General features: G+C 37.1%; 2 protein-coding genes across 3 annotated transcripts in view; both read right to left on the bottom strand.

Annotated features, from left to right (window-relative positions):
* Positions 1–20,374, bottom strand: part of MRPS6 (mitochondrial ribosomal protein S6) — a 62,023-nt gene that overhangs the window by 23,482 nt on the left and 18,167 nt on the right. The window lies entirely within an intron of this gene.
* SLC5A3 (solute carrier family 5 member 3) overlaps positions 8,714–20,374 on the bottom strand; it is a 29,827-nt gene continuing 18,166 nt past the window's right edge. Inside the window, exon 3 of the mRNA XM_063114201.1 lies at positions 8,714–18,480. Within this exon, the coding sequence (XP_062970271.1) occupies positions 15,996–18,152 (2,157 nt within the window). The 5' untranslated portion in view covers positions 18,153–18,480 and the 3' untranslated portion in view covers positions 8,714–15,995. The remainder of the gene's footprint in view (positions 18,481–20,374) is intronic.

Below are 20,374 nucleotides of genomic sequence, written 5' to 3'. Positions count from 1 at the left end.
AGAACTGCTAAATTAAGTAAAAAGTGCTCATAAATATTACATTTTATTTACATAATCATTTTTTAAAGAAATAATTACAGGGGGAGAACACCGAGAAATCTGTATCGGGGATCCATTTTTAAATAACTTGAATGATACATGTCTATAAAGAATTTTAAGCAACGACCTTCTCCAACTCTTATTTAAGGAATATAAAAGTTCTACTCTTTCTCACAGTTCTCACTGGAGTTCTCTCTGAATGTGAAATAGGGAAATGACCATCCCAGTGGGTGACTGCTTGTGGCAAAATACTACTTCATCAGCTGGAAACAATGCCAGAATTAAGGTGCCCATGCTTTGCTATTCTGAGGACATTCTAAAGTCCATTTCTATCCTCCCCAGCCCCTTTCCAGATGCACTTAGAGATGAATAAAAGATGGGAAACAGGAAGACTGGCAGGAGTCCTGGTTACTATAGCAGCAAGTAAATGAAATGCCAAAGCTTGTGAAACAGATAGCGAGACCAGGAATCAGGTAGACATTACTAAGCTACCTGTCTTACTGAATGCACTCCTTCATGTACAATCCAGTTTCTTGCCTTCGCCTTATATTTTAACTTCTTCGGAGGGTGGGGGGCGGGGAACAGCCTGGAATGAGAGAGAAATCAGGGAAGGTAAGGATTTTACTAATGGAGACAAAAGGTTTATAAGAAAATTCCATTTAGGTCCTGTGAATTTTCTAAATACCAGTGTAAGGTTTAGCAGAAATATCCGTCAGCTGACTGGGTTAAGAATTTTTTTAAATATGCTTTTATAGAATCAGAAAAATGGGTTTTGGCAAGAGAGTCAGATTTGCATACGCTGCTGAACAATAGGCCAAATGTGTGTCCATCAAATGGGCCACTGCAGTGGTGCTTAAAATCAAGAATTGGGAGAAAGGCACTTAATGGATTCTTCTGAAGAGCAGGAAAAACAAAGGGTGTAAGAGCACAAGGTAATTACAGGCATAAAAACATCCATCAAGATTCAGCTACTTTCTTAGATGCCACATATAAGTGAGATCATGCAGTGTCTGTCCTTCTGTGCCTGCTTATTTCACTTAAAATGATGTCCTCCAGGCTCATCAATGTTGTTGCAAATAATAGAATTTCATTCTTTTAATGACTGAATAGTATCCCATAGTGTATATATACCACATTTTCTTTATCCATTTATCCACTGATGGACACTTAGGCTGATTCCATATCTTGGCTATTATTAGCACTGCTGCAATAAACATGGGAGTGCACATATCTCTTCAACATACTGATGTCCTTTCCTTTGGATAAATACCCAGTAGTAGGACTGCTGTCATATAGCAGTTCTACTTTCAGTATTTTGAGGAATCTCCATATTGTCTTCCATAGTGGCTGTACTAATTTACATTCCCATCAACAATGTGCAAGGGTCCCTTTTCTCCATGTCCTCGCTAACACTTGTTATCTATCATCTTTTTGATAACAACTATCCTGACAGGTGTGAGGTGTTATCTCAATGTGCCTTTGATTTGCAACTCCCTACATTATGTTAAGTGAAATAAGCCAGACACAAAAATACTGCATGATCTCACTCACATGTAAAATCTAGAAGTTTATCTCTCAGAAGTAGAGAATAGAATGGGGGTTACCAGACAACCAGCTGGTTGGGGAGGGGAGGGGATGAGGAGATGTTGGTCAAAAGATATCTAATTACAATTAGATAGGAAAAATACCTTTAAAAATGTCCAAAATAGGCAAATATATAGAAATAAAAAGTGATTACTTGGGGCAGGGGGTGGGAGAGATGAGAAATGACTACAGTGGTTATGGAGCTTCTTTTTCGGATGATGAACATGTTCTAAAATTCATTGTGGGGACTGCTGCATAATTCTGAATAAACTAAAAACCATTGGATTGTACACGTCAAATGGGTAAACTGTATATGTGAATTATATCTCAATAAGGTTGTTTTAAAAAAGATTTGGCTACTTCCTAGAATTGTGCCTTTCCTCTGTAATTCCATGTGTCATCATCTAGGAGTCCGCCCCCTCCCCTAAATCTCTTCAAGGCTGCATCTCACATCTTCACCAGATGCTGCAGATGCAAAGAACTTGGCAGGCAGTATGTGTTCACTAAATGTTTGATGAATATGTGAGTCAAAGAAAACTTGAGTGCTGAGAGATGGAAGTTTCTAACTGTACTTAACCCAATCAGAAAGAAAGGATGAGAATGAGTCATAAAATTTAAGAAAAAAGATCTTCACTGCAAAGAGGAAAACAGCACCATTTTGTATTTGAAAGGCAGAGAGGCATAACAAAGCTAATGCACCTCCAGTTAGTCAAAAACAGAGATGCCAAGTAAAGAACTAGGAATAAACAAGGTGAAAGACAAAAACAAAAACAAAGGCACATTCAATGTTAAACAGTGTCTCTGAACTTCTAAAAATCCGTGGGAAGAAATAAAAAACCCAATGTATGCTCAACTCCTAGAGTGTACAGGAATATTACAGCAACAATAAAACCCAGAATCTGAAAAGCTAAAAAAACTTCTGGAAATGGAGACAGCAAGCCCTACATAGACACAACAGGTCTTTACAGGATCTGCCATAGGCTGTAACAGAGAGATTTCAAATTAGAATGGAAGAGGAGAAACCCCAGGGTAATGCCAGTTCTTATTTCATTGTTATCTATTTCTCATTACTACAGTCTAACATTAGCACTGTCTACCCAGGAGTACTGAATTCAACCTGGAGGCCTCATAGGAAAAGGGACCTCAACTGCCTCAAAGTTATCCAGAAAAAAAACAAAAGACCAAGATAGTCAAGGGTCTGAAATCAACATCCTGTGCAGCACACCCAGTGAATAGAGAACATTAGCCTGACTTTGAGACTTAGGAGTACTTTTATATCTTTAATACCTATCTTTAAGTAACACTTCAGAGGCACAACTGGGAGTGAAAGTCAGAGAGAGACTTGGGGTCAATAAGAAAACCCCTTAAAATAAGAACTTTCTGAAGGTAGAATACGCATTCTTGGGGGTGGGGTGCTGATAATGTTCTTTTTCTTGTGGGTGGTGGTCACATAGGTATCTGCTTCACAGTTACAGTTGATTCTCATTACTTGTGAAATCCATGTTTACCAATTTGCCTATTTGCTAAGACTTATTTGTAACCCCAACATCAACATTCCCAGTACTTTTCAGTCATTTGTGAACGTGCACACATGTGGAGTGGCAGGAAACTTGATTTGCTTGTCCCACACATTCCCCACTGAGAACGAACAAGGCAACACTCTGCCTTCTTGTTTCAGCTCTTATATCATAAAAATAGACTTTTTGCAGTCTATTTGGTGCCATGTACTTTTAGCATTTGTGTGCATTTTGTTGGTGATTTCACTGTTTAAAATGGCCCCCAAGTGTAGTGCTGAAGGGCTGTCTAGTGTTCCTAAGCGCAAGGCTGTGATGTGCCTTAGGGAGAAAATGTGTTAGATAAGCTTCATTCAGGCATGAGTTGTAGTGCTGGTGGCCTTGAGCCCAATGTTAACAAATCACCCACATATATTAAATAGTGTGTCTTTAAACAGTTACACACATAAAACAAGGTTATGCGTTGATCAGATGGCAAAAACAATGTGACCAGAGGCTCGCAGAAAACTAACTCTGAATGTGCCCAAGGGGCAATGATTCAGTATTCTCTAATTCAGTGTTCAAGGTGCACTTATAAAACCTCACTACCACGAAAAATGATAACCAACTGTATTCACTACATCTGTGTCATTTTATGGACTGGGTACATGTTATATTTCACGACAAAAATGCTTTAATGGGTAGGATTCATGCATTGCACAAAAGAATCAACTATACAGTTTCTAATGTCCCTTTGAAAGGTGAACAATCTTCATAGTTTTGTAAAGAGATATGCAGAATTTTAAAAGTCCAACTGCATTTCTGGTAGCCAACTTAGGGAAGGGCAGAAATGGGCAACAGGCTCTGAAATTTCAACATTCAAGGCTAAGTGAAGAGGGGATACTAGGACTACAGGCAAATTGGAGGATTCAACACGAGCATCTAATTATGTTCCCTTCTGGAAACCTACTAGAACTACTGTTTTTCTTGGCTTTACTGGGGTATAATTGACAAATAAAAATTGTACATATTCAAGGTGTGCAACATGATGTTTTGATATATGTATATATTACACAGGATTTTTTATGGGGGGGACATCCCTGCAAGAATGTCGGAGGAGAGAAAAAAAGGGACAACAGCAAGAAAATTTTGGAAGAAAGAAAGTAGATGGAGAAAAGCAACAAGGGGGAAAACCAAGAATCAACCATATCAACACCGAGCACTCAGAGTGGGGGTAAAGTGAGACTAAAATAAATATAGTTGGTTGGTAAGGAGTAGTCAGATCCCTAGATCCACATTTGAAGTTTTATTCTCAGGAGTGGATAAAACAGAAGGAAGTCTCTGGACTGGAAGACACAGACACAACTGTTTGATATGGAGACACCATATCAAAAAGGGATTAAGAAAAAAATACATACTGAATGCTGAGACCCCTGTGCTCTTCCTCCATGTGATTCTCAGAATGATGGCACGAGGCCTTTTACCCTTCAGTTTAAAACTCAAAAATATTTTCTTTGGGGAATATGATCTGTTCTAAAAGATACTGCAAGACTTATCCAACAAACAGCCAGGCCATGAAAGCAAAACAAGGAGGCCAACAAGTTCCACCCACACATTCGGAGCATTTTTAGTTCACCTTATTAAATATAAACAACCAAGGATCAGCACACATCTGAGATAAGCCTTACATGAAAAGACACAACACAACAGAAAAAACTCTATCCTGGACTAAATAAACAACACAGGAGAAGAAAACTCCAGTATATTCAGAGTTGAGAAGATACAGTATCCATGAAACCAATAAGAGGCTATAAAAAAGAAAGATCCAGAAAACAAAAGAGCTCTTAAAATTAAAACCCTGAGAGAAATTTTTTTAAATTTCTTTTTCAACACACAAGGATTGGAAGATAGTTTAGAAACTTCCCTAGAAAGAGCAAAACGACAGAGATGAAAATTAAAACAGACTTACGAAACTAAGTATACCAGAGTCCAGGAGTCCAAGAACTGAAACAAAAGGGGTTCCAAAAAAAAAGAGAATCATTATCCCAGAACTGAGTGAGTTACCATATTGAAAGAGCCCGCTCAGCAAGGCACATAATTGTGCAATTTCATAATGCTAAGACTAGACGCTAGAAAACACAGGTCTTATGCTTCCAAATTTCTGAAGGAAAGTACTTTCCAACCCAGAATTCTATATTCAGCCAAACTTTCAAACAAATATGAGGTAGAATAAAGACATTTTTAGACATGCAAAAATTATATTTAATTCTAAGAAGTTGTGGAATTGAAAAATATGAGCATGTCAACATTATCAGCAAGTTTCTTGCAGTGGGAGAAGGGAAACATGAACATAGAATGGGAAGGGCTAGAAAGAAATCTCTGGTGCTGGTTTAGAATGGTGGTCATCAGGAGATGTACATTTGAGTTTCCCAGCTCAGTACACTGAAAAGGCCCAGAAATCACGGCATCCCTGTATCAATGAGCAGACCCAGACCCTTCCTACTAAATGCCTGATCTCCAGAGATTGGGGCAGGAAAAGGATAATATGAGCCTGGAATATCCTGTTGTGCCAAAAAATAAGTACTCAAAAAATTATGGAAACATGTCACAAGGACACAAACTACCCTGAAAGGGGTTCCACTAGCTCAATCTGGAGACAATTAAGCAATATAATGACAGGAGTAAACTATGATCCACTGAATAAAATAACCCGTGAGTTCATACTGACAAATAAATGGGAAAAGAGGAAGCTCTTAAGTGCAATATACCCCCTTACCCCCAAAAAAGATACTAGAAAAATGGCTATTTTAAACCATTATAGTAGTAACTTGGGCAAAAATTACCAACGGATGCTAAAAACAGGTGTTCAAGTTTGAAAAAGAATAAGTTATTTACATAGTCTTTATCTCCCCACAAATTACTTATCACCAAAGGGAAAAAGAGTAACTTGACAGAGGAAAAACCTGATGGATACCACCTTAACCAAGTATCAAAAGTTAACGTTAACCATATGGGACAACACGACATCACATGCCTCCTAATGTGAATCTTTGAGGACATACCATCACTTATGTTGTATTCCTGCCAAAAGTCCATAGTCTGAATCTAATCATAAGGAAACAGATAAATCCATAGTGAGGAGGAATATTCACAAAAACTATTGCCCTGTACACTTCAAAATGTCAATACTGTGAAAGACAAAGGCCAAGGAACTGTTATAGATTAAAGGACACAAGAGACAAAAGCTAAATGCAATGGACCGGCTTTTGAATGCTTAAAAAAAAAAAAAAATCTGCCGTAAGACATTACTGGAACCAGCAACATCTGAATAGCCTTTGGATTAAAAATCACTATTACTTTCCAGATTTTAAGAATTATGTTTATAAGTGACTGTCCTTGTCTTAAGAAATACACCCCAAAGTACTTAAGGGAAAAAGAAGAATGATGTCTGCAAATGTTATCACTTAAGATCAGAAAAACGTATGTGATTCGAGAGAATGACAAAGCAAACATGGCACTATGCTAACTACTGGTGAATCTGGATGAATATGATTCCTAAATTCTTCATTTTGTTCTTACATCTTTGCTGTAATTTGAATTTCAAAATTAGAAGTGAAAAACCTAAGAATATTTTTATTTATTCAATGTTTTACACACAATTCTATTCTCGGTCAAAAAATGACAATAACCTGGAGGGGCAAACTCACTGGAAACCATTCATGAACCAAGAGAAAAAGAAACTGAGGTACAACCACTTCAAATGAGACAAAGAACAGTGTAATTTTGGGGGGTAGACACAAGTTTATACTGAAAATACTCAGTCACAGAAATATAAATTTTTCATTTTATTCAAAGTTGGTACAGAAGTGCTAACATTTCCATAAAATAATTACTATACTTCAGTTACACGACAAAATACCACAGAAAGAAATGTACTTTGCAAGAAATGTAGTTCATATTAAGTTTCCAAATACTTTTGAAGGCTAATGCAGCAGCTGGCAAAATAACACACAGTCCACAAAGAACAGTGTATTTTACAGTCAGTAATGAAAACTACATCTCTTTAGCAGATTTGCTTCATTTTTTTCATTTTTTTAAACAACAATAACACTTTTTAAAACACATTAAACCAAGATCATACATGTCTACAATTTTAAAAATCAGATTGTATACAGTAGGTTAGAATAGTCAAATTAGAACTGTCATGAATAGTTAACAATCAAATATACAATTTCAATGGTATTCCTTTCGATATGGAAGTAGCCTGTTTTATACCAAATTCTACTCTCTGCTTGCAACTACAACATTGTACAATGAGATGAACCAATTAATAAAACCTTAAAATTAAAAAAAAGCTGTGGACAATGGAGAGTAAATTGGAAATCAGTTTACAATTCAAAAAACTTACCCATAACAAAATTAATGTTCATCAACTTCATTTATAATCACATTTGGTCCACTATGCCTAACTGACTAAAATGACACATGTACACTCCCCCAGTGTACTGACTGGTCTCCTACAGAAAATCTAAACAAAGCATAATAGGCAGGACACTGGGAAAAACATTTCTCAATGTTTTTTCAATCTCTTAAAAATGCATTAATACTTACATATTATCAAAGTTACAAGATAAAAGCAGCAGTACTCTGCTGATATTTGGCTTAAAAATAAAGGAATGAATGAAGCAATTTCACAGGATATTATTAGAAAAGGAATTGGTTTTCTTCTTGAAGAAGACTACTAACTTTTGCACAGCAACTATTTTTGATATCCATCTTATCAAAAAAATTTTTTTAAAAAAGCACTGAGAAGCATAATACAGTTCATACGTGATTGCCAAATAGGTCTGGGTAACAGAAAATGGGAGGTTCCAAGCAAATGGTGGGTAAATCCCTGCTCCACTTCTGAACTCTGCTGGCCATCTATAAACTGAAGCAATAACAGCAAGGGAAAGCAGGGAAACCGATTCCACACCATTATTTGACACTAATGTAATATGTCATCACTAAAAAAAATAAAGCTTTTGCATTTTAACAATCCAACAGAAAAGTCTATGCACAAAAGACTTGTTAATCTGTTTGCCACTCAAAAGTTGGGAGATCTCACAGTGAAATTAGAAAATTCTAATTATACATACTTACACTGCTAAGACTACTTTTTACCACTTAGGCTAATTAAAGCAGTTTTCCATGGAATTACAAATGAAAGATATTCCTGCCAAAGGAGTCTTCAAAAGCATTTCTTAAAGTTCTTACAAACTAAATTTAAAAAACAAGAGTTAAAGGTACAGAATACATAATCTATAGGACTAACAGGTTATAACTGCTTTGCATTAACATATATTGCTAAGCCTAGGGTGTTCCTCAAACTTCTTTTACCTGCATTTCTGGCATTCCTTATCCCTCTCATCCCCAAGCCTAAAGTCTGACATTCTAAAATAATGCCATAGGTACACACCTGGTCAGCTCTTTGCTGGAGGAAGGAATCTCTCCCTCAAAGTGTTCAGGTTAACTCTTCTAAAACATGTCATGTCCTCTACACAAGCTATAGTCTTCATTCTGGACATAATAGAGTTGGCCAAGTCTTTCCCTAAGAAAAGTATACAAAATAGAGGAGAGTAGGAACAAAGAAGTAGTCACTCTTCTCCCATCTGAGTTTTATCTTTTGACATATGATTCAAAAAATGGGCAAATTTGACATATGGGCAAAATTCAAGACAAAGACATTTATTCATTTTTGATAAACATGGACTATTCAGAGTTTAGGAAAGTGAGGGGTAGGATAAAGGCAATGCTGAGTGGAAGAAAACATTTTCTTCTTTTACATGCACATTTGCAGATTTCATCTAATCTACTAGTCTTGAAGAAGGTAATGGGACAGGTAAAAGAATCCTTTAGACTCAGTGCTATTGTGAAAAGCAAAGTAGCTCATTTCACAAATCTGTCTCAGATAGTTTGATGTTCAGAACACGTGAATCAAATTCTCTATTAAAATGAAATACAGTTAAGCAAACAAAGACAATAAAGGTAATTTCACCTCTCACATACAAAACTACACAAAAACTAAAAACAAGTAATATCTGCCCTGTTAAAATGTGAATTCCTCCATGTTTTGGGGGAGCATTGTTGATGAGAGATAATATTTCCTAAAGATTTTTTTAAAAATCAACTCCAATGGCTCTACAGCTTACAGCAGTTTTGTCACCTGTTCCACCCACCAAAAACCTAGAAATCTATCCCTATTTCTTTAGTTCCACATTGTGGGAAAGAGCCCATTTTAGCTAGTAACCCAATATAACTGCAGCATTCCTGACATCTGTACTCTCTCCCTCCAAAGTGGTACAAACTTACTCACATTTTTGCTTTGAATCCCTTACCATTTAGGACCCATAACCTAGAAACCATATTGTTTAGGGCTTTCAATACCGTGGTTGTCATCACACCTCTGAGAGAAACACCTGGCGGGCTTTATGACTAGCACTTGTGGGATAGTGAGAATACTACTGGCCTTGTGCTTTCTACGTGTGGAGACATACGTGTGAACACGATTTTGTGCTTTCTATGGACCTTTAGTTTTTTCTCTATGATGGAATATTAACTGTTGTCACATATCTGTTCTCAGATATACCTATCAAATCTAAAATGGGAAAAATGATAAAATTAAAATACACTCACGGAATATAAGTAACTTTACATTTTTAATTATGGGTCTAAAAGAAACAAAGACAGACAAATAAATAACATTTAAGCTGCAACACAAATACAGAGTTACCTGGTTTCCCTGGACCTAAATAAAGGCTGCATATAAAGTATGTAAATGTGTTTTTTTGTTTTTGTTTTTGTTTTACTTCCTTCACTAGTTGTAACAAAATTTAAGAAAAGAAATAATAACAAATAAGAATCTACTATTAAGAAAGGGAAAGGTCCAAACTAGCTGAGTCAATACTGGCAACCAGAAGGCACTAATCCAAACACAAATTTCAAAAGCTGGCTATATTATGGAATACCATATATACTGGACTTTGCCAATTTGGGGCTTCAATAAGAGATAAACCTAATTTTAATCTCTAATTATTACAACAAAAAAGTGAATTACTAATGAACATTCCTCTTACAGAAGTCTAGGCTACACTTATAAATTGAAAAATTATCTAGTTTGTCCAAAAGCAATTTAAAAAAAAAAGTAAACACTCCTTTTACCCAGCAGCACTAGGCAACACAGTGACTTTACCAAGATAAATGTTAAGTCTCCAACTCAATTGTGGCTATCTGCTGACAACTAGTGCTGTTGTTGAAATTACTGAAATATACATTTCCTTTATTGACAGCATTAACTGAATGTAAACTGTCTTAAAGTGGGGAGAAGGGAGCTTCATTATCACAGGCAACCATTATGGTATAGTGCTTTTCTGCTTTCTATAGAGAGCAAAACCACTGCTCCTACACCAAGAAGAAGGATGTGAGACCACTGTGCTTTATCTCAACTTGCTCTTCAGTTGCTTACTTTAGCATCCCTCTCTTCAAACATGCTGTGAATTTGGTAATCAAATTTAAGAGTCATTACATAATGAAAGGTTATTGATTGAAGTCAATAGTCTCAGATTATGTATAGTACTCCCTGGCAAGTAAGCTGCATGAGAGTAGTAATGATACAGATACAAACCTTTTTTATTTCTGAGTAAAAGACTATATGACAATGGTTAAAGTTGTTGGTTACCAGATAAATGGGGTACTTACCCCAAAACAAAAACTAAATCACACCTTTTATGGAGGAGTTGTGATGGAAAGAGAAACAATTACATCAATTCTCACAACATTCCTTTGAAGGTGAATCAGTAAGTTTAAATCCTTATTGCCAGCATTAGAGAGAGAGGGGGGTTTAAATAAAAACATTTATATGACTAGGTGAATAATGGTGTGGGACTCGACACCGGCAAAGTCCATTAATTATTTTAAACCTTAGCTAAATTCTCCTCTAGGAGTCAAAGTAGCCAAAGAGCTACAGTATTCCAACAGAGGGAAGAGTTTGACAAAAACATACCAAATAAAGAGAAGTGAACTTAATGGAAGAAAAGGAATTTGTAACCTTGATTTAAGTTTATCAAGTCTAACCAAGTCTAGTAATCAAAAGATTACTTCTTATGCAATCCAGTCTCATGCCTACTTGTACAAAATGGTTTCTCTATATGCCAACTAGTTTCAAATTTTTAATTTTAATTACTGCAAGAACAAGTCTTTTTGGCAGCAAAACAAACTGTTGCCTCTCTGCATTCTGACACCATCATTTCAAAGGGACTCATGAATTTTCAGTTGCTCTCCTCCCTAATTTTTGAGGAAGTATTTTTAACAATAAAATACTGATGAATTTTTTAGCACTTTATTAGTCAACAAAGTCTGAGAAAAATTATTCTTGAGTATTAACATTTTAAGCAAATAGAAATTGAGTGTATTTAAACATAACTATATTTAATGAATCATTATCTGGATCTAATCCTTAATAGTGGTGCAAAGCAGCACTTTTGCACACCATGACAATATAACTAAAAGTGAACTAAGCTGACAAGAGATCAAAATAAGAACTAGGTAACTGTTGAAAGAAAGAATGGGTGAAGAACTGAAGAAGCAATGTAAGGGATGACAAGGAGAAAGACCAGTCTCTGAATAGCAGGTGGGTATACACACATACAATACATCCCGTTTGTAAAGTCTGCTTGGGCTAATATCAACACTGAAATGACTTAAGCAACTCAGCATCTGGCTAATGAGAATATTATGGGTCGTGAAGCCTAAAAGTGTTTGGGTTTTTTTTTTTTTCCCTACAAGATGATCACTATATGAAGTATGTCATTTTAATCTCTAATGCATTAATAAACTCATACTTTACCATACTTAACATCAAACCAGGGTTTAACAGGCTGAATCTTATTCATTAGTACCCTAATTTATATGAGGAGGGGTTTAAACTAGCTGATAGCCAAGATGCTTCAAGTTCTAGACTCCAATGAATAAGATTCTACATCTACAGATTTGAAGCTAATGTCTGTCCTTTACCAGTTTGTTAATGTATCACCCAGGTACTTATCGGCATCATAGTTTATCTTATTTCTCCAGAAAATTCTGTCCCGGCAAGTCTCTGTAGTCACATAATTTAACAGGAATGGTCTTATATACATCTTATCTCATCCCAAACCTAGACCATGGCAAAGTGTCAGTACTAGATACCCATACGGTCCCTTTTCCAGTCACCATACCTCAGATGAAAATGAGATGGAAGTAAAGTATAAGGGAATCGAGTGGGCCTAATACTACCAAGGAGTAACACTGAAGGATCTAACCCTTTGAGAGCTAATAATATAACTGGTTTATTTAGTGGTAAAGAATGAGAATAACCCATAGGTGCTACACTAAATGATATTCAAAGAGAAAGAGGAAGATCCACGCACCCAGTATAGAGAAAAATACCATGGACTATGAATGTAGAAACAAAGACTCTGCCCTGGACAAGATTTATGAGAATTAAGCTTAGCCTTAGGTTAAAGAAGTGAATAAAAACCTTTCCATCCAATTCGTAAAATGTGAGGTTTTACAGAGTGATGGGTCCCTGCTAATTTCTTAAAGTACCATCCCTAAGAGCTATGGCTACAATATCCTAGCCAGCCTTGTTGTGCAGAAAAAACAATGGATCCTTTGAGCCCAGTGAAAAGGAAGCCCTGGGAGATCAGATCTATCAAATTTAGGCCAAAGGACACAGCACCACTGCTATTGCTTGACAAAAGTGTCAACCTCCCCAGGAAAGAATAGCTAGGCAAGAAGAGATTGGCTCAGCTATATACTCTCTTGGGATGGCAGGACAGAGTACTCAGAGATGAACAAGGAAATCAGAGGTCCCTTGAAAGAGCCAATAACCATTCTGCATACCAGTGCAATAAGCCCTTCTCATCAGATCTTGAGACTAAGACTGCCAGAGAAGACAAAAATCTAAGAACTGGGGATCCCATTAACAGCTGATAAGACGATATTTTTCTCTACTTCTGAAGACCAGTGTCCTCACCTCATTTTTACTTATAGATACTATTTTAGTCAACTGTGAACCTTAGCTTGTACTAATATAAAAATATATACATGTTCATGTCTGGAGATCAATATCATCATTTAGGACCCATGTAGTCAGTGTAAAGTGTGAAGACTTCACTAGCTTAAGACAGTCTATGTGGCATTCCAGGAACAATCATTCTAACAAAATATAGACTGAAGATTAGTCCCCGGAAATGAAGTTACAATCAGCAATTCACACACTTATTCAAGCACATTATCTATTACTGGGAAGCAACGAGAAGGACAAGCTTCAGGGACTTCAGCCTAAATAAACTGATGTTTATACTTACAAGAATAAACAATTCTAATGGATATGCTAATAATCATTCCTTATTTACAGACATTAGTACTCTAAACTTGACCTATTGCTATATACACACAGATACAAGATGATGTATTTTATCTATCTTGCTAAGACAACAGCAGAGAGAAGGTAGGGGGACCCTAATACTCCAAACTATTAGAACTCGACATTAAATAAAGGGGGGAAAAATCTACATAAATACTTCCTATTCTTTTATACTGTAAATAGAAGGGATAGGAAGGCTGCCCAGCCAATATGTCAATTCTCGCCACTGAGTTACACAGCAATGTGTTTACAGAGTCGAAGAAAATTTCAAATCATACAATTTCATGCCAATTTGGATAACCCAACATCCTATTAGTTTTCCAAACTCCAAAAGGTTGTCTCGAAAGAATAGTTCCTTTGAGAAAATACGACAAACCATCTGTCCAAATACACCTGAACAAACCATGAGTTCAGATTTGGGGACCTAGTTTTTGTTCTTCCCAAACAGACTTGGTAACCTTGGACATGTTACAGTCTCAACCTCCATACAAGAAAAGGATGGTCCCTATCTATTTGATGCCAGGTTATAAACCTCAAGAATGAAATTGAGAAAAGAATTCTGCATGGCACTCTAAGCTCTTCAGAAATACATGCTATCCATAATGAGTTATTTTTTCATCTACAGATTCAGTCTATCAGGAAGCCTCCTGAAGATAGGAAGACATGCTACCTGATAATTTCTAAAATCAACTTCGGACTAATCAAGTTCATCATAATGAAACTAGTTTATAGACTCCAAAAAATTTTAAGACATTAGGACTGAGTTTTGATTCAAAATCTACAAAATCATCTATAAAATTAATTTCCCCTAAAGAATACAAGCTTAAAAAAATCATGCAATTTAAAAAGTATCAGAGATTAAAGAAAGTCAAAGAAAACAGTCACACAAGTAGCTTCCTTCATCTCTTACGGAGGACAAAGGGCAGTGTGGAGTACACACAAAGTAATACACAACCTGTAGAGCTTTTCTAACATCTTTTGTACCTTTTCTAAGGGGAAATAGCCTGTGAAAAACAGATTCTCACCCATGGATGATGCAACTAAGTATGAAGCCATGTCAAGATAGAGGGTCCTAAAATTACACAAGTCCTGTAATATCTTCCACAAGACACACTGCTAAACCCAGAAGTTCCTGTTCATGGCACCTTTTGAACATGCTAACCCTCCTATAGAAAGACTATACTGACAATCTACCAATGGCAAAGCATGTACTCTGAGTTTTCTGTTACTGACGGCCAATTTGTGTTGAAACATCCTCATGTTCTAAGTAATTATAACAACAAAAACATAGAGGCTGTGTACAGACGGCAAGTCTTTTCAGAAAAAAAAAAACTTATCAAGGATGCAATATGACTTCAGAATTAAATTTTCCCTCTAAAAATTCAACCTTAATATATCATGATGTAATCAAGTAGGGCAACCCAGCATACAAAGGCAGTGTCAATTTTTCTTCAAGTTTCTGGACATATCTTCCAACTGGATCCACTTGGGAAGGCTTTTGGCTAATAGAAAATGCTGCCAAATGACAAGAATAAAGCTAAAAAATTAGTGGAGGATGAGTAATAATATGTTTAGTTAATCAAACACTGTTTGGGGGCTGGTAATTCCCAAACTATATGGACAACCTTAATTTGGTCAATAAATGTGGGGATCATCAGTAATGTTTACTTCATTTTCTCCCCCATAATCACTTAACAATACAATCATGACATGAAACTTTATACACAAGACTTGGTGGTTATTAGAATATAGTTCACTTCAACTTCAGTCAAAGTAGGAAAAAAAAGGAACTAGAACATAGTCTTTCCTTAACATTTCATATACTGGTGGTACAAAAATACCTACAGAAGAACATTCTTCCTTTCTTTTGGCAACCAGAATCCATAGGCTCATGTTTACAAAATGCATCTGGCAAACTAACCAACTTGTCCTGAAACAAGTACCATACAAGCACATTAGTTAGATTTTCATTATTGATTGTACGATGTCTAAGAATTCAGTTGTGGTTTTTTTTTAACTGTGGTAGAAATTACATAGACAGAGGAAAAACTTAGAAATGAGCAAATCTTCTACTTCATTCAGATAAAAAGACCCAACAAGACTTGGCAGTACACACAGTATATCTTACTCATGAGATCTTAACATATATTCTGCTCTAACTGCTCTATGATAATAACTGGTCTCTCCTTACTTTGGTATGGAAAATTTCAAACCTCATTTGCACATTTCAGTCTGTTAAACAAGTTCTGTTTCATTTAATTTGAAGATTTACTTTCATCCATCTCTGGGAAAATAAGTCTTGCAAATAGATGATTTTCTGCTAAGTAAAATTTGGCTAAAACCTACAAAGTAAACAATGCCTGAGAGATGCAACAGTTACATAATTTTTTCCAAAGACCAGTATTTTAAGTTAGTATCTCACCATACTCTTAAGTTCATAAAGAGAAATAAACAAACATGAAAATTCCAAGTGAACACACAGCAAAAAGTCCAATATTTAGTATTAGTTTAACTTGTGGAGTCTCTTCCAACATTTGTAAACAAACAGCCTCCTCCTCCACCAGGTCTCTGAGACTTCTCTTGCTGAGGCTCTTACTTTTAAAGCCACAAAACCAATCTATGAACTTCCAGTACTGGCCTCCATCCTCTGTTTCTTTTTTTCTCTCTTTCTCACCCATGAGAGCTGCTTGCCCATTGGAATAAGCGTCTACCGGTGTTTCTGCCTCTGAATGACCTAAGGAAGCCACTGGGTTGCCCTCCTCTCTGCAGGTCACCAACAGATTAACATCTTCAGGCTGAAGACCCTTAATACTATCTTCAGATTTCCCATTGGGAATGATGTGGTTGATAGCCTCACTATTCTCATTGCATCTCAGAATGCTCTTTTCTTGCATTTTGTATGGCTCATCTTTCGGGGAGCAGCTCTCCTTCACCACCAGGCTCTTTTTAGACCAAAAGGTAGTGGTACGAATCTGTTCCTTTGCAGGAGGTGGCGTGAGAAGGCTAACAATTATAGTAATGAGTCCTGTGACCCAAAACAATGCCGTGGCCACATACATATAATGAATATCTTTGATGAAGCCTGGCCTGTTATCAGGTTGGTCACACTCTGGGGCACGGTAGGCAAAGGCCAGTATCAAACGGACTGCTCCAAGAACAAAGCCAGCCATTCCACCATAGAAAGCCCCTTGTTCATTGCAGCGCTTCCAGAAAATTGCCAGAAGGAACAGAGCTGCCACTGGGGGCGTCAGGTAATCTGCTACCTCCTGAATGTAAAGGTACATCTGGCCTCCTTGCATCTCCACGATGATTGGCACCCATGCTATGCTGATCACAACCATAAAAGCCACAAATATCCTCCCCACAATCATTAGTTCCCGGGAGCTTGCATTCTTGCGGATGAGTTTGTACACATCAAGGGTGAATATGGTACTGGCACTGTTAAAGATAGAGTCCAAGTCACTCATGAGAGCTGCAATCATCACTGCCATCATTAAGCCCCGAAGGCCAACAGGAACCAGCTTCATGACCAGGCGTGGGTAAGCAATATTGGAGCACCCAGCTCTGCTTCCACACACTTGCATGCAGTGCTCTGGGTTGATGCAAGCTATGTCATCAGCAAACAGTATCCTGGAAATCATTCCTGGGACAACTATGATAAACATTGGCAGAAGCTTCAAGAAGCCAGCCATAAGAGTAGAGCCTTTGGCATGAGCAATGTTTTTAGCTGCTAGGACCCTCTGCACGATGACTTGGTCAGCACACCAGTACCAAACTGAGGCTGGGGTCTGCCCAAGAATGAATCCAGGCCAAGGAACATCTTCATCTGTTGGATTCCGCAACATTTTCAGGGCTTCTTTCTTAGGGTGTACATTACAAGAATTTGTGTTGGAAAGGTTGTATGTCAACAAGATGGAAGTGACATTGGGTGAGGCCAACATGTACCTTCTCTTAACTTCCTCAAACCCGCCAATCTCCATTATACTAATAATCATAAGCGTGAGTGCCCCAACGATCATGAGCAGAGCCTGTAGAGTGTCTGTGTAGATCACTGCAACAAGGCCTCCGGTGACAGTCAGCAAAGCAGTCATGCCAATGAGCAGGATGACAGACACATAAAGGTTCCAACCCAAAGACTCCTGGATAAAGAGGGCACCCGAATACAGATCCACTGAGAGCTTGGTGAAGATATAGAGAATCAGAGACAAGGCTGCAAAATACACCTGAATCCTATGGCCACCAAATCGCTTGGACAAGTATTCAGGCATGGTGTATACCCCTGACCGGATGTAAATTGGGATGAAAACCCATCCCAGAAGTTGCAAAAGCAGTAAGGCATTGAATTCCCATGCGCCTACTGCAAATCCACTTGCAGATCCAGATCCTGCCAGCCCAATGAAGTGCTCACTCCCAATATTGCTCACAAACAGAGAGGCACCAATTGCTACCCAGGTCATAGAGCGCCCCGCCAGGAAGTATCCACTCACGGTGCTTCTGTTAGATTTCCACATGGCAAAAAAACCAATGCACATGACCAGGATAAAATATAGGGCCACTATGGCTATGTCTGCTGTCTCCAGTACAGCCCTCATTCTGGTAACTTGTGAATAAAAGCGTCCAATGACAGAAGTCTCCGACTTTTTATTTACTTATAATAACCCCAGCCAAGTCTGTAAACCATACGTGAACTGGACTACACAGAGCAACACAGCAGGTAGTCTTTGTCCTTTGGTTTGCTGTCTTGATGGTGGTGGTTGTGATAAACTTTGAAGGAGACAGTTTAAATTTTCCTCCGCTTCTTAATTGAGATTGAGAATTTAGCTCTTAATCCACTCTCCACAAGACCATCAGCATTTACTCAGGTGCTGGAGGAGAAATTCTGAGTTGCAGCTAAGTCTAGTGAAGCCTACTGTACCAACCCTGCAAGGCAGCAAAGACAAAAGACAAAGATTGAATTAGAGGAGGGTCTCACCAAGTGATGAGGAAACTTTCAGTCTAGTAAAACACGGCGCAACAAGACATTATTTATAAAAAGAAAAAAAAAACTTTTAAAATACACTTCAATTCCACAAGAAAGAGCAATCTATGCTATCACAGCTGATACTTAAAGTCAGGAAGAATATTTAACATTTTCACTAAGAAAAATTCATCAACCTCATAACTAAGAGGCCTAAGTTCTCCAGCAACTAACTTGCCCACTATGACATTGCCCTTTCTTGTCATACTGTGGTAGTCCTGGATTAGAAAAGGCATCAAGATCTTAAAGCACCCTAACGGGGAGGAAAAACACTAATTATTCATAATAACAGAGTGAAAATGAATCTTCAAATACTATGAATCCTGAGAGTATACAGGGCTAAACTTTACAGCCAGCTAGGGTCCTTAATTGAACAGGCAGGTGGTTTTTACTAGATGTTATCATCTACCTCCAAAGAATTTAAGCACAGAAAACCAAGTATTGCTCATTGTGTGCAAAATTATTGCTATAAAACTTTCCTAGATTCCTACTGTAAATATTTATCTACAGATGTATACAGTTATCATACAGTAACCCAGAATTTGTGAGATGCCTCCTGCCCTAATGGGAAGCAAGACATTCCACATAAAAAACTAGGAACATATGACTTACAAAACAAACCTAAAATTGTATTCTTTCTGCTAGTTTGAAAACACTGGAAGAAGATAAAAAGAAAATTTTTAAATGAGATAATTTCCTTCCCTTCTTTTTCATCAGGCAATATTTCTAAGAGAACTTCTGAGAACATAAACGCACTGATTCAAGGTTTGATTTTGCTGAATATTTTTTCATTTTAATGCTTTTTCATTGAAGGGTATAGAAAGCGGGGGGCGGGAGGGAGGAGAAAAGCTTTCTGGAAGACTGAAAAATAATTTGATTATTATGTCTTCCAAACCTCAAAACAGACATTTGTCAACTATTAGATAACAAGTCATCTACAAGTCATCTTCAATAAGTTAATCAGATATTTTTTAGTCCTGGATTAAGAAATCACTCTACAAAACAGACATTCAAATTTACCTAAAATCAAGTTTATGAATTTGATGATTTTTCTCCTGGAAAAGAGACAAATTCTGAAGCTTCAAAGTTAATTATAATTGTAGCTGACAGATCAAAATGAAAAATACTATTATTCAATCTAATGCCTTCCCCATGTTAACTCCTAAGTGATTTCTCCTTTTGTAATAAGGCAACCTCAGAGTAAAGTGTTTTTCCATGCTTGAAAAAGCAGTTGCTTTCTGATAAATCTAGGCTTTTTTCTTTTGAAATCAGTAGTAAATTTAAGTCCTACAAATGATATTAAAGCTACCTCTTTTCAAAACTGTTCAAAATAGACCACAGTACTAAAAATTTAAAAACACGCTTCTTACTGGCAAGAAAAGGAGCCCAGCATAATGCCTAAAGACCAATACTCTAACCAAAAAGGCTGGTAGGTCTAATTCATAAAGCTGCCTAGATAGAAATGTATTAATCCCACCTTCATGCCTTTTTTTTTGTTTTTTAACATAAAGCACTATAATAATTATACTAAGAAAACTGATTAACATCCTTCCTCCTAAAAGTCAGTGTCAATGGCTGGCATAAATAAAATTGTCAGACAAAAGCAAAAAAGATACGAAGTTGGGATTTGTATCACTTCACACCTGCCAAATCCTGAATTGGTCCTATTTCTATGATCACCTTTTCCACCCCCCAAAACTTCCGAGTTTCTAAAGAAATACTTCAACATTATTTAGAAAGAGTCACCTAGGGCCAGCCCATGGCTCACTTGGGAGAGTGTGGTGCTGATAACACCAA

The sequence above is a fragment of the Cynocephalus volans genome, chromosome 1, assembly GCF_027409185.1.
Source record: "Cynocephalus volans isolate mCynVol1 chromosome 1, mCynVol1.pri, whole genome shotgun sequence".
In the NCBI taxonomy this organism is placed as follows: Eukaryota; Metazoa; Chordata; class Mammalia; order Dermoptera; family Cynocephalidae; genus Cynocephalus; species Cynocephalus volans.
The sequence above is the reverse complement of the archived record's forward strand: the minus strand, read 5'-3'. Positions and strand labels throughout refer to the sequence as shown.